General features: G+C 50.6%; 1 protein-coding gene across 1 annotated transcript; it reads right to left on the bottom strand.

Annotated features, from left to right (window-relative positions):
* Positions 1–3,578: 3,578 nt before the first annotated feature.
* LOC129336467 (uncharacterized) lies at positions 3,579–9,566 on the bottom strand. Its single transcript, XM_054989567.1, has 2 exons — positions 8,953–9,566; positions 3,579–5,369 (listed from the first exon to the last, which is right to left on the bottom strand). The coding sequence occupies exons 1-2, from the start codon at positions 9,362–9,364 to the stop codon at positions 4,768–4,770; spliced, it is 1,014 nt and encodes a 337-aa protein (XP_054845542.1). The 5' UTR covers positions 9,365–9,566; the 3' UTR covers positions 3,579–4,767.
* Between the last annotated feature and the right edge of the window lie 3,181 nt (positions 9,567–12,747).

Genomic DNA, 12,747 nt, shown 5'->3' with positions numbered 1-12,747 from the left:
ATAGCCTGAAATCCACTCTCCTGGACTACGACTACACTCAAAATTAGCACAAGGAATCATACCTTTATAGTGAAAACAAACCTCATATAAGTGGGATAAGCTATACCTGCTATTTTAAAGCAGTGTGGGAGGTGGGAGCAGGTAAAGTTGAACAATGATGGGTATGGAGGCAAAACCTGGGCCACGGTATCATACACAAACTAGCTATACAGAACCAGCAATGGGAGTGAAGGAAGAGAAAACCTAAGATAGCAAGTACCATGACAACAGCATACATTGTTCTAGCCTTTACAAATGAAGAATGAGAATCACATTTGGTAAAAATGCCCATGCCTACCACTAGGCACTGATCCCTCACCCACAAAAGCTGAGGGGGTGATGCTCATTCTTTACCAGCTAACACCCAGTAAGAGACACTGTCCACCCCACCTGAAGCTGCCCTCCCTACAACACATTCCTACTTTGCACTTCCAGGCCCTTGACTTTTCACACCCTAAAGTGCCCAAGGTTCCCTGGTACATTTTCTTGGTTTCTTGCAGGCAGCTCTATTATATGGATAATAAAAACACTGACTGTTCAGTGTTAACAACTTTGAGCGAGCCCTATCTGTCCGGAAGAGTGATATAGAAGCACACTGTTGTTGTTGTTATCTATAGCAGCACATCTTAGTTCTGTTCCATGCCATTTGCTCTGATCTTCTCTGGGACATCTGCACTCTTCATCCAGCCTGCTTCACCATGGCTAGCTGCAGCCACCCAAGGACGATAGGTCTTCAAACATCTTGCAGAAAAACTAGGGAATGGAAAATGGGAGTCAGCTATAGCTGCTCCCAATTAGAGATGGGCATAAACAGAAAAACAAACAAACATGGTGTTCGTTGTTCATTGCCATCCACGAACAATGAACAACAAACATTGACAAACATGACCTGTTCACGAACATGTTCATTGTTTGTTGTTCGTGGGGGCCAGCAGGCTCTTCTCCAGCCATCAAGATTCCTACCGCACCAATCCTAGAAACCCTACCTGAGCAGGCAGCAGGAAATATACCAATAATAAATAATAGCTTGACCCAAGATCCTGGCAGCAGCCCTGGAACTTGAAGGGGTGGACCACTATCACATCATTCCCAGAAACCTTACCTGAGCAGGCAGCAAGAAAGGTACCAGTAATAAAGAGTCAAAAGAGTTTATTGTCTATAGCCATAGGCTGTCACAATTCACCAAACATCGACTAATAAATAATTAAGTCCCTTATCACAGTTTATATAGGTTACTAAAATTAATTAAAACAGCAGCAGCATAGCATCAGTAATAAGTAATAGCCTGCCCCAGAGCCTGGCAGCAGCCCTGAAACTTGAAGAGGCAGATCCCTATCCCACCACACACAAAGAAAACTCATGCTCCAATGCACTCTCCCTGTCTCTCTCTCAAAATGCCAACAGCAACTATCTCTCCCTCACTGTCTGCAAACCCAGAGCTGGGAACCCCCATCCCCCCCTGCTCTTTGTTTCCTTGTAACAAATTTGGAGCTCCACACTTGAAAGGAAGACCTGCCTATCAAGCTAAAATTGGGCTTAGATTGGGGTTTCCAGGGCAACAGCAGGAGTTCAGACAGAGTTCAGGCAGTCCCTGCCTCTGGTTGCCAAGGGAATTGATTGCAGGTGCCAGATTGTCTGGCTTGACGAACAACAACGAACGAGGCTTGCAATGACCACCTGTTCATTTAGAATGGGGCCTCATGAACAGCTTGTTTGCGAACAGCAGATTGGGCTGTTCGTGGCGTTTTAAAGTTCCTATTGTTGTTTGTGCCCATCTCTACTCCCAATTCCCTTTCCTATTGACTGCACTGCAGGAAGAAAATGGTCCAGTCTAATACCAACCAAAATTCCACAGCTCATGCAATACAGAGCTAGACACAAAATTGTACTCCAGCTTGATAATAAGCTGAGATTCATAATGCATGCAACAACTGTTTTATTTTCTAGTGCAAGATGGTAGGCAAAGTTTTCATGTGGTTTTTGTCTAGCAATATTTCAGCAGTTCTCAACAATCATTTTCAATCCTTTCTTTCTCTTTGAATTATACATTTCATGAAAATAGATTTAACAACACTATGCTTGGTCAATTCTAAACTAATTTAAAACTCACTTCTAATAGCAAATGTAGCACAGAACCGATTTTCCTTTGTGGTAACTTCTGGCATAAATTACCACATCCTAATGCTGTTGGAAACTGTGGGTTGGATCTAGGTAGCTTTTTGTAAAACTCCTCTTTATTACAGCTCCTTTTCAACATTGCTTTAGTCCTTAGATTCCTAGAGCACTGCAGGGTATGTGTGTGATGTCACTTCTGGGTTTTCTCCTGGAAATTATAGTAAAGAGTCCAGTAGCACCTTTAAGACTAACCAACTTTACTGTAGCATAAGCTTTCGAGAATCACAGTTCTCTTCATCAGATGCATCTAACAAAGAGAACTGTAATTCTCAAAAGCTTATGCTACAGTAAAGTTGGTTAGTCTTAAAGGTGCTACTGGACTCTTTACTATTTTGCTACTACAGACTAACATGGCTAACTCCTCTGGATCTATGTTCCTGGAAATTATGTTACAGCATCAGCAATGATGCCTTCTGGGACTCCACTGCTGTAAATCTCCTGCAGGTCATCAACAGTGAGCAGCCCTACAGGGTTTAGAAAGGTCTAGCTCTGCTATTTCTTAATGAAGAACCAACATTTAATAATAATACAAAAGAGCAAATCTGAGGTTCTTGAACCATAGCCCGATTAAAGTTTCTATGGAATCCCAGTCCAGTTTTTACCATTTTAACATCAGGGCAATGTTTTTTTTAAACTTTTTTTCTTTGGGGGCAGGGTGGGGGTCAAGGGGAAATTAGACCTGCTTCAGTGCTTCACGGCACACCCTTAAAAGTATATCATTTGCAAGTCTCTCACTTGTCAGTCAGGGGTGCGTGTGTGTTGCTTCATCAAAGCTTCATATGACTTTGGGTTTTCCTGTTGCTACGGATGAAATGATTTTACTGCCTTTCATTGTGTATGGCTTTTAAAAACAAAAACAAATGGAAATAAAGAGGTCCACAATGGGTTTCTGGTCTGTTGAGCTACAAACAACTTCAGAGGTATTGAAACTCTCATTTGACAGCGGTTTTACAAGTAGTGAAATTTGACTACTTTCAACAACCACTCCCCTACCCAGATCTTCAGCCATGTAGATCAGATCATTGTGAAGCCTTTTCAGTCTAACAGATGAGACAAACATTATAATTTTGTCCCTGCTTTTCAATCAGGATTGTTTCAAGCATGTTCTTCAGAGTCCATTTAAGAACTTTCTGTGTTCTGGAGCTTGAAGGAAAAATGTATTATTCAGGAGCCCTAGCCAGATGATGAAAAGCTTGTTACTATTTTATCAACAGAGACATTTCACAGAATAAGCTAATTTATCTTGGTGACTGCAATATATGTGTTTGACAGCCAAAGCAATTCGTATCCCAAATTTGGATTCTATACAGAAGGCTACAAAGTCCTTTGCCCTCCCATTTGGAACAAAGAGACGGACACAAGGCTTGGGTAAAAACAGGGCCATTTCTGACCGATTTATTTATAATTGAATAACCTAACAGCATAATAACGGCAAGGGTAACTAGCGGTACAGTTAGAGCGAGGGGTCAACCAGACCTGCTCCTCGAACTGCATGGGCGAGCACCCCCTGCCCCAGGTGCGAGCCATGCATGCATGGCTGTAACCCAGCCGGCCAGGCGAATGGTTCCCCCCTTTAAAGCACCATACACCCCAGCCGTAAAGCCCGAGGGAAGGCCTTTTCCAGGGGGACCCAGGGCAGCCTGCCCTCTCTGCTGGCAGCCGTAAAGCCCGCCGCTGATCCGTAACAGGCCCCCATTCCCCACCAATGGGGAAATGCCACCGGGTGCCCACCGGCCCGCACTGCCTACCCCAACTAACCTGCCAACTATAAACAGCCTATCTCTAACCCCAGCAGTACAAGGTAGGCAAAAAACACCCCTCACCAACAGCCAAACAGGCGAAGGGCGAAAAAATTCCTACCTGGCCCCGAAACCGGCGACCGGCAAAACCTGTACTGCTGCAAACAAGGGAGTGGTGGGAGGGACGAGCTTGCAAAGTCAACTGCGCCACAGAGGAGGCAGGGGCCGGCTCGAAACTGCCGGCCACGCCTCCCCATATCCCCGGATGCAGGGAGGTCCGCCCGCTTTTTCCAGGCGCGAGGGCAAAGGACGGCACCCGGGTAAGCGCGCGCGCACGCCCCCGGGAGGTGCCGATTTGCCCTCCCATTTGGAACAAAGAGACGGACACAAGGCTTGGGTAAAAACAGGGCCATTTCTGACCGATTTATTTATAATTGAATAACCTAACAGCATAATAACGGCAAGGGTAACTAGCGGTACAGTTAGAGCGAGGGGTCAACCAGACCTGCTCCTCGAACTGCATGGGCGAGCACCCCCTGCCCCAGGTGCGAGCCATGCATGCATGGCTGTAACCCAGCCGGCCAGGCGAATGGTTCCCCCCTTTAAAGCACCATACACCCCAGCCGTAAAGCCCGAGGGAAGGCCTTTTCCAGGGGGACCCAGGGCAGCCTGCCCTCTCTGCTGGCAGCCGTAAAGCCCGCCGCTGATCCGTAACAGGCCCCCATTCCCCACCAATGGGGAAATGCCACCGGGTGCCCACCGGCCCGCACTGCCTACCCCAACTAACCTGCCACCGACAGGGCCAAGCCTCTGCTTAGGCCCTGACGCCCCACAACTCCTGCAGGGAAAGCAACAACCCTTGCCGTAAATCGGTCAGAAATATTTCATTACCCTGGACGGACAGGTGAATGCCGTCACCTCTGTAGAGGTTGGCATACGTGTCACGAATCCGAGGGTGGGGCAAATAAATCCCCAGCCCTGCACACAATGCCTTGAACATAGCTTTGTTGGCCTTGCGCCTAGCGCGCTCAACAGCGTCGTGATCCAAAGCCTCCCGCCAAATACGGCGTGGGAGGATGGCAGACCAAATGATGAGGACACCAGGCCATTGCTTAGCAATGAACTTTAAGTCAGCCTGTGCCTGCATAGTAAGGGCCTTACCCTTAACCCAGCCCAAGTCGTTGCCACCTAGGTGGATAACTAAGAAATCCGGCGGCGGGGAACACCGCCCCTCAAACAGGAGCGGCAACAGGCCCGGCCAACGCAGGCCCCGACGGCCCTGCCACTCAACCTGGGCCCAACGACTAAGGCCAAGCTGAGACCCCCACGGGGTCCTCTTGGCCTGATGCGCTGCCCAAAAAATCATACTGTGTCCGCAGATGAGGATCCGACACCTCCCTCGGCGAACCACAGCACCTAAAGAAGAAAAGAACAATTAGCCAAAGCTACGATTGGTGCAGAAGGGGACGTACATATCCCTTGAACGCCGCCGAGCGCCACCGCCCCACGCTGCGAATGGCCGCCTCGGGGTACCCCATAGCAGCAGCGGTAGAGGCTGCCCCAATACGAAATGAATGGGAGCAAAACTTGAAACCTTTCAGGCCGAGCCTGGCAAGCGCCCTCTCTGTAATGGACCAGAACTGATACCTCGTAAGGGGTGTCCCATCACAGTGACGAAAGAGAAGCCCCTCCTCCGGGCCCCGCACTTTGAGAAAAGCTCGCAAAGCCCTCACCGGGCAAAGCTCCTCCTCAGCACACGTACCCAGCTGGACTACTACCCCTTTCCGGCGCTGGTCAGTCTTGGAACAACGAAGGCAGATGGAAACCCCGTCTCCATCAAACTGCACATCCCGAACCCCAAGGGCTCTACCAGACCTGTCATCCCGGGATTGAGCTACAAGCTCCCCGACTCTAAAAGCTCCAAAAAAGGCAGTAAGGGAAGCCGCATGGAAAAGAATGGCCTCATACTCCGAGGAGCAAATTGGGCCCCACGCCATACTCAAACCTCTCAAGATAGCAGGGGAAATGGGTTGCCTAGTATCAGGTCGAGATCCTACCTCCCTAGACCACCCCTCCAACATTTTCCGTACCCTAAAATCCCCCGTAACTTCCGGGAAACCCCGAGCCTTACTAACGAAGGCCAGGGCAGCCAAAAGCCCACGAATGGACTTCACCGCCAGGCCAGCCCTTTTCCTTTCCACGCAGAACTGCATCAGGTGTTCCGCCGGAATGGGCCAGTGTTGCTCCAAACCAGCTTCCAGCCGGAAGCTGGCAAACTGTTGCACCGCGCGATCATACGACCTTCTGGTGCTAGGAGCGATGGCTAGTCGGATGGCCCTGCGTGCTTCGGCCCTCCAAGAATCCACAGCTCCGAGGGTATCCGGACCGGCAAGGCGTCGGCATCTGGGGCCAATTGACGGAACCTCTCCATCTGCCGGCGAGACAGAGCGTCCGCCACCCCATTGTCTAGACCGGGAATGTGCCTCGCCCGAAACAAGACGTTCAAACGAAGGCACCTGAGCGTAAACGGCCTGACCAGCCGCATGACCCTGGGCGACCGGGATGACAATGAGTTAATAACCTGGACCACAGCCATGTTGTCACACCAAAAGTGGACTACATGATTGGCCAGCTCTTCCCCCCACAGCCATACCGCAACCAGAATTGGAAAAAATTCCAGAAACGTCAGATCCTTGAGAATATCGCCGTCATGCCATGCGGCGGGCCAGGGCTCCGCGCACCAGTGCCCCCGAAAGTAAACCCCAAATCCCACTGATCCAGCGGCATCTGAGGACACACGCAGCTCCGCTTCAAGAAGCAGATCATCTCGCCAAAAGGTGACCCCATTAAAGGAGGTAAGAAACTCCTCCCAAACCCTAAGGTCATCCTTGATCCCATGTGACAGCCGGATCCTGTGGTGTGGGAGCCGAAGTCCGGCCATCGCGTCACAAAGCCGCCGCAAGAAAGGGCGCCCTGGCGCCACCGCCTTGCAGGCAAAATTTAGGTGGCCCACCAACTGCTGAAGTTCGAGCAAGGAAGCCTTCCTTTTATCCTTGAGCGCCGCCAAGCGTGCTCTAAGCTCAACCACCTTTGCCATTGGGAGACGGAAAGTCTGCTGAACGGTATCAATTTCGATACCCAGGTAAGTCAAAACCTGGGTGGGGCCTTCAGTCTTTTCGTGAGCTAGGGGAACACCCAGCTCCCCCGCCAAAGCTATGAAGCCAGCCAGCAACCGTTCGCATTGGCCGGACCCCTGTGGTCCACAAAAAATAAAATCATCCAAATAGTGGGCGGAGTCACGGCAGTACTGCCTGTGACGCAATGCCCACTCCAGAAAGGTACTAAATTTCTCAAAGGCCGAACAGGAAACTGAGCATCCCATAGGGAGGGCTCTGTCCATGTAGAACTGGCCATCAAAGGAGAATCCTAGCAACTCAAAATCCAATGGATGGACAGGTAAAAGACGAAAGGCCGACTTAATGTCGCATTTCGCCATTTCCGCCCCAATACCATTGCGCTTCACCATAGCCACCGCCTCGCCAAAGGACGTATACCGAACCGAGCACAAGTGCTCGTGGATGGCATCATTAACAGACCCACCTCTGGGAAAGGACAGGTGGTGAATTAAGCGATACTCCCCAGCAGCTTTCTTGGGTACTACTCCCAATGGGGAGACCCTCAAATTGGGGACTGGAGGGGAATGGAAAGGGCCCAACACTCTCCCCTCAACACATTCCTTCCTAATTTTCTGCCTAACCACCTCCTCCATGCCAACCACCGAACGCAGGTTGGATGACATGAAGGGGGCCCGAGGGCCCTGAAAAGGTATCCTAAAACCAAAACTAAACCCCTCTAACAAAAACTGAGCGGATTCCTTATCCGGATATCCTTGCAACAACTTATGGAGGACCCTCAGCTTTATGGGCGTTGGACCCCTTTTCAGCTGAAGGCTTCCACTGTCCGCCACCGGGCCGAGAACCACCTCCTCGCGGACGGGGGCGAGGACAAGCTGAGAAGGCATGGGGGCCTTTGCACCTGGGGCACTCGTGCCGAAACCCACACCCCCTCCTGGCGCACACCCCCTGGTAAGCAAAGTCCCAGCAAAGCAGCCGGGGCTGAACCGGCTGCCCCGCAGAGGTGCGGGAGCCAGGAGGGGAGGAGAGACGCTGTACCAAGTGCCCGCTGTCTGACCTGTCGCCCAGATTGGGCTTGGCAGGTGCCATAAGCTGCAGCCAAAGCTGCTGGTGAATGCGGTCCCAGGGTAGCGTGGGATCTACCGCAGCTCGCATACGGAACTCTTCGTCGTACTGCATCCAAGCAGCCCCGACGAACTCCGTATGTGCCCGATAGACTATATCAATGTATTGGAACAGAGGGGCAGCCCTCTGAGGTTGGGCACGCGCGATTACCCCCGCATAAATTAACATCCCCGGCAACCAATTCGCCCAGGTACGGTCAATTTTCCGCCGTTTTAGCCGTTCCTTATCACGGTCATCCATGTCCTCCTTATCCTTCTTTTCCAGCTCACGGAAAAGGAGGGTAAAGACGTCCACGAATTCGCCCCGCAAAATCTTGTCCCTAGTGGCGAGCGTCAAGTGGTCACCTAATGGCAACGCAGTATCTCCGAACGGCATGGCCCTGTAGGGCATAACCCCCAAGGCAGGGTAATAGGGAATACCAGCGGCCGGGGGCCACATCCACTGTGGCTGCCCAAAAGCATGGTTGCCCACAGCATGGCTCGACACACCCGCCTGAGCCACCCCGGGAGCTGGAGACCCCGCCCCGACCTGCAATGACGGGGACTGGGAGCCCCATAATTGCCAAGGGACAGGGCCGCTCTGAGCCCCCTGGTACATGTAACCAGGCCAGGGCTGCAAGCCCCCTACCGGGTTAACCTGAGACCCAGCTCCCTGCGATGGAGGGATCCAGCTGGATGGCCCAGGAACACTGACTGGACCCCAAGGCCAAGTGTAAGAAGCGTGTGGTGCAGGCGGCTTACCATCCCCTTCCGGTTGGTCCACTACCACCGCAACAGGCGGCTCCTCCGCTGACTCCGTGGTAGCCTGTGCTTCCAGCTCCACGGCCCCTCCAGGTTCACTGCCACCAGACCGACCTTCCGCTGCACCGGCCGCCTCCACGGAACCTTCAAGAGCGGACAGACGATTTAAGACATCCCTCTGAAAAGTGGCAGAGGAGACCCGCTTAGAGGCCCTCTGCGCCCTAGAGGCAGCAGGCTGCCCATAGCCCGCCCCTTTACTTCTCTCAAGAGCAGCCAACTTGGCCAGAATTTCTTGCCTTGCAGCTTCCCCCTCATCCTCATCAGATGAGGACGCAGGCAACCCGCGCCCAGCAGCGGGGCGTTTAGCAGGCTGCTTGCCTTTACTCACACCCACCCCCTTCTTGGGCGGCATGGCTAAGAAGGAAGCAAAGGGCAGAAACCACCCACGCCAACTGGACCCTCCGGATAGAAACCAGAAAGAAGGGGGGGGCAAACAAGCCTGAAGCAAGTTAACAAGCCAGCACCACTCCAGCTCCCCACCCTCAGTACTCGCACTCTCTCTATATATAGGATAGCCACTGATGCCTAAGTATCAGTTATTGCAATCCCCTAGCAAGGTGGGAAGGGGGGGAATATGGGGGGGGGGAGGCTACACTGACCCAGCTGGCGCACAAAGCCGCCCTGAGCCAACCCAAACCGAGGCAGAAAACCCCGAACCCAGGGCCAGAAATAAGGGGGGGGGGAGAGTCTGAATGGGAGGCCCAACAGCAAATGCCCCAGCAGAGGCACGGCAGGCGTGTGTGGCGCGCACGGGCTGAAAACACCCTCCCCGAGAAAGCAAGCCCCAGGGAAAAAACCCTGCTGCGGCCGGAGCCGCCGGATGGAGAGGCCGCTGAGGCCGGGATGCCGCTGATCTCCAGACGCCGCCGCTGAAGCTCCTGGGCCCACCCGCACAGCCGCTCCAAAGGGAAAGCACCCGAACGTGCTTCCCAACTCCCGGGCAGTGCCCCCGGGGCTTAAAGGCCCGCACGGCCTAGCCTCCGCTCTTTGCAAGCCGGGGAAGCCAAGGGACGCTCCCTTTCCCACGAGCTTGCAAAGTCAACTGCGCCACAGAGGAGGCAGGGGCCGGCTCGAAACTGCCGGCCACGCCTCCCCATATCCCCGGATGCAGGGAGGTCCGCCCGCTTTTTCCAGGCGCGAGGGCAAAGGACGGCACCCGGGTAAGCGCGCGCGCACGCCCCCGGGAGGTGCCGATTTCTTACCTTGAGAGCTTTTGACTGCAGTAGTTTAAGAGATATTAAAGCCTGTTGTAACAGGTAGAAACTTCAAAGAAAAACAACAAAAAAGTATCTATGCTTCCCATTACTAGGGATTTTCAGTCCTGAACACTCATGCCTTCGTAAAAGAGGCATGGAGATGAAACTGAAAAAGAAAGCAGGATACATCATTACAACAGAGTGTTACACTGTGTATCACTCCCTCCAAGCAGTCCACAGTGGCTTAGTTTATTTTCAGGATCTGAATGGATTCAAGTCATCCCACAAATAACCACACCCACCCACACTTCTGATTAATATTTCAACTGAAAATGTCAAATACATGCTGGAATGAAAAAAAAACCACAACCGCCAGAATCATTGAAGATGGTGTAAATAGGGCAGGCCCTGCTGTTTGAAGCTAACAATATAGTCCTAAGCAGACTTAAACCCTTCTAAGTCTATCGCCTTCAGTTGGCATGCTGATTGTTACATTTTGCAGAGTTGTTAATAAACCAGTCCATGGAAGTTCTGGACCATCCATTTGAATGCATGATTGTTTCCATTATATGAAAATACAAAAGGAAACTATACCTCCTCCACCAAGAAACTCTGCAGTAAAAATGTGTTGAAAGTATAAATACACAAATTGACAGACATGCAAGGGGGGCATCTCATTTTCCTGTCCCAACCATGTCCTCTTTCCCTTCCCTGGCCTCCCATTTCCCTGCTTTTTTCTCTCCTTCCCATCCACCTTTGTCTTTACCTTGCAAACTTCCTCTCCAGCAGCCTCTCCCGATGGCACAGTTGTGTGGTGCCCACTGAGCTGGGCCCAGTTGCATGGTGTGGAACGTGCAAATGTGACAGATAGTCTGCAATGAAACAACTGGTCTGTTGTAATGATGTAAAGAAATAGCTGATCTCAATCAAAGAGTATCTGTTCAGCACAGGAAAAAGGAGTAGCTGGGAGGAAGGAAAAAGAAGGGAGACATGCATGGTCACAGACTGTTCAGAAGATAACTTTATAGCTCATAGTTAAATTAGAGCCAAGTCAAATCATAGCCAACTTGTATCTGCCAAATACCAGAAGTAAACATATGCAATCAACAAATAACCAAATACTGCTGTAACCGAATACTATTTGTAACCAATGAGAGGCATAGCACTTATGCATGTGATTAAGATGTTTCAGCTGCTTTACTTATGTATAAAAGGAAGTTTGTACTCATGGAGGGGGGCGGGAGCTCAGTCTTTTGTGACAAAGTCACACTGAGTTCCCAGCCAGCTAATAAAACTGCTTTCCTTCTTGATTTCTTGTTGATCTCAATCCTTGATCACCCTTCGGGCTGCTACACAAGGACTTGCATGGTGTACGTCTCTTTTCCTTGTAGCTCCTTCCCCACACTATTTCCTCTTTCACTCCTCCAGGCAACCTTTCCCTATGTCCTTTTCTCCTTCAAACACATTAAACAATTTACTTTTTATGTGCCCCCCATATGTATTCATTTATTCCATTTATATACTCCCTTTCTCCACAATGAGGATCTAAACAGCTTATATCATTCTCCTTGTCACTATATTTCACAATAACCTTGAGAGGTAGGTTAGGCTAAGAGTGTGTGACTGGATCAAATTCACCCAGTGAGCTTCCACAGCAGAGTGGTGATTCAAACCTCAGTCTCCCACATCCTGCTCTGAAATGCTAACTTCTACACTACACTGGCTTTTGGAGGTCCTGATGTTGAACATTGGCAAGCAGCTGGGCCTGGGTGCATCAAGCAAGTCTTGTGATAGCAAGTTGTCCAGTAGTTGCTTCTGGGTCTGGCCTCAATGATTCCTCCCTCGAAGCCCAAAGCAGCCCTTGAAAGCACCCTGCCTCCTTCCCCTGCCTTTCATTCACATAAACCAAGCCTGGAATACTGGCTAAACTTTTATGGTTGCCTAGCAACAGCTACCAAGGGCATCTGGTTAATGCTATAACCATTCCTTTTATAAATTTGGGGGTTTTTTAGCACTCAAATAATATCTTTGCTTCATAGGGGTAGATTTCAATGGAAACTGGAAAACTGTGGCTGTTACATACAGGGCCACCAAGAGAGGGGAACAGAGGGAACAAAATTCTTGAGGCCTAAGACAGCTCTTCAGGCCCCCTGAAGCTGGAACCATGCTGCAGTCAGCAAACACATTTCAGTTTTTTAAAACTGTTCATGCAGTTCTGCAGTACAGCCATTAGGAGTAGAGCAGAACAAGCTGACAGACATGTTCTCTACCCTTCTTTAGTAGTCAGCAATTGTTTTTAGAAGGTTCTCCATGGATGCAAAGTACTACGAGGTTGAATGAAAACAGAATGTTGCTAAGCCCATCATCCAACCTGGTATGTCTTCAGTCCTCTCTACTCACCTATTAATTCTTCTACATTTGTCCCTACAACTTTCTTTCTTTTGCCCCCCCATTCGGAATGAAGAGACAGACACAAGGCTTGGGTATAAATTTGGGCCATTTATTGACCAACATTAAACTTAATAACGGCAAGGGTATA

The sequence above is a fragment of the Eublepharis macularius genome, chromosome 10, assembly GCF_028583425.1.
Source record: "Eublepharis macularius isolate TG4126 chromosome 10, MPM_Emac_v1.0, whole genome shotgun sequence".
Classification (NCBI taxonomy): Eukaryota; Metazoa; Chordata; class Lepidosauria; order Squamata; family Eublepharidae; genus Eublepharis; species Eublepharis macularius.
The sequence above is the reverse complement of the archived record's forward strand: the minus strand, read 5'-3'. Positions and strand labels throughout refer to the sequence as shown.

Bases quoted from the DNA above. Each gene is read 5' to 3' on its own strand.
- LOC129336467 (XM_054989567.1), bottom strand. From the start codon at position 9,364: ATGCCGCCCAAGAAGGGGGTGGGTGTGAGTAAAGGCAAGCAGCCTGCT. The intron at 5,370-8,952 runs GTAAGCCGCCTG...TTTCTTCTTTAG, and splicing joins GGACCAACCGGAAGGGGATG to GTGCTGTGGTTCGCCGAGGG.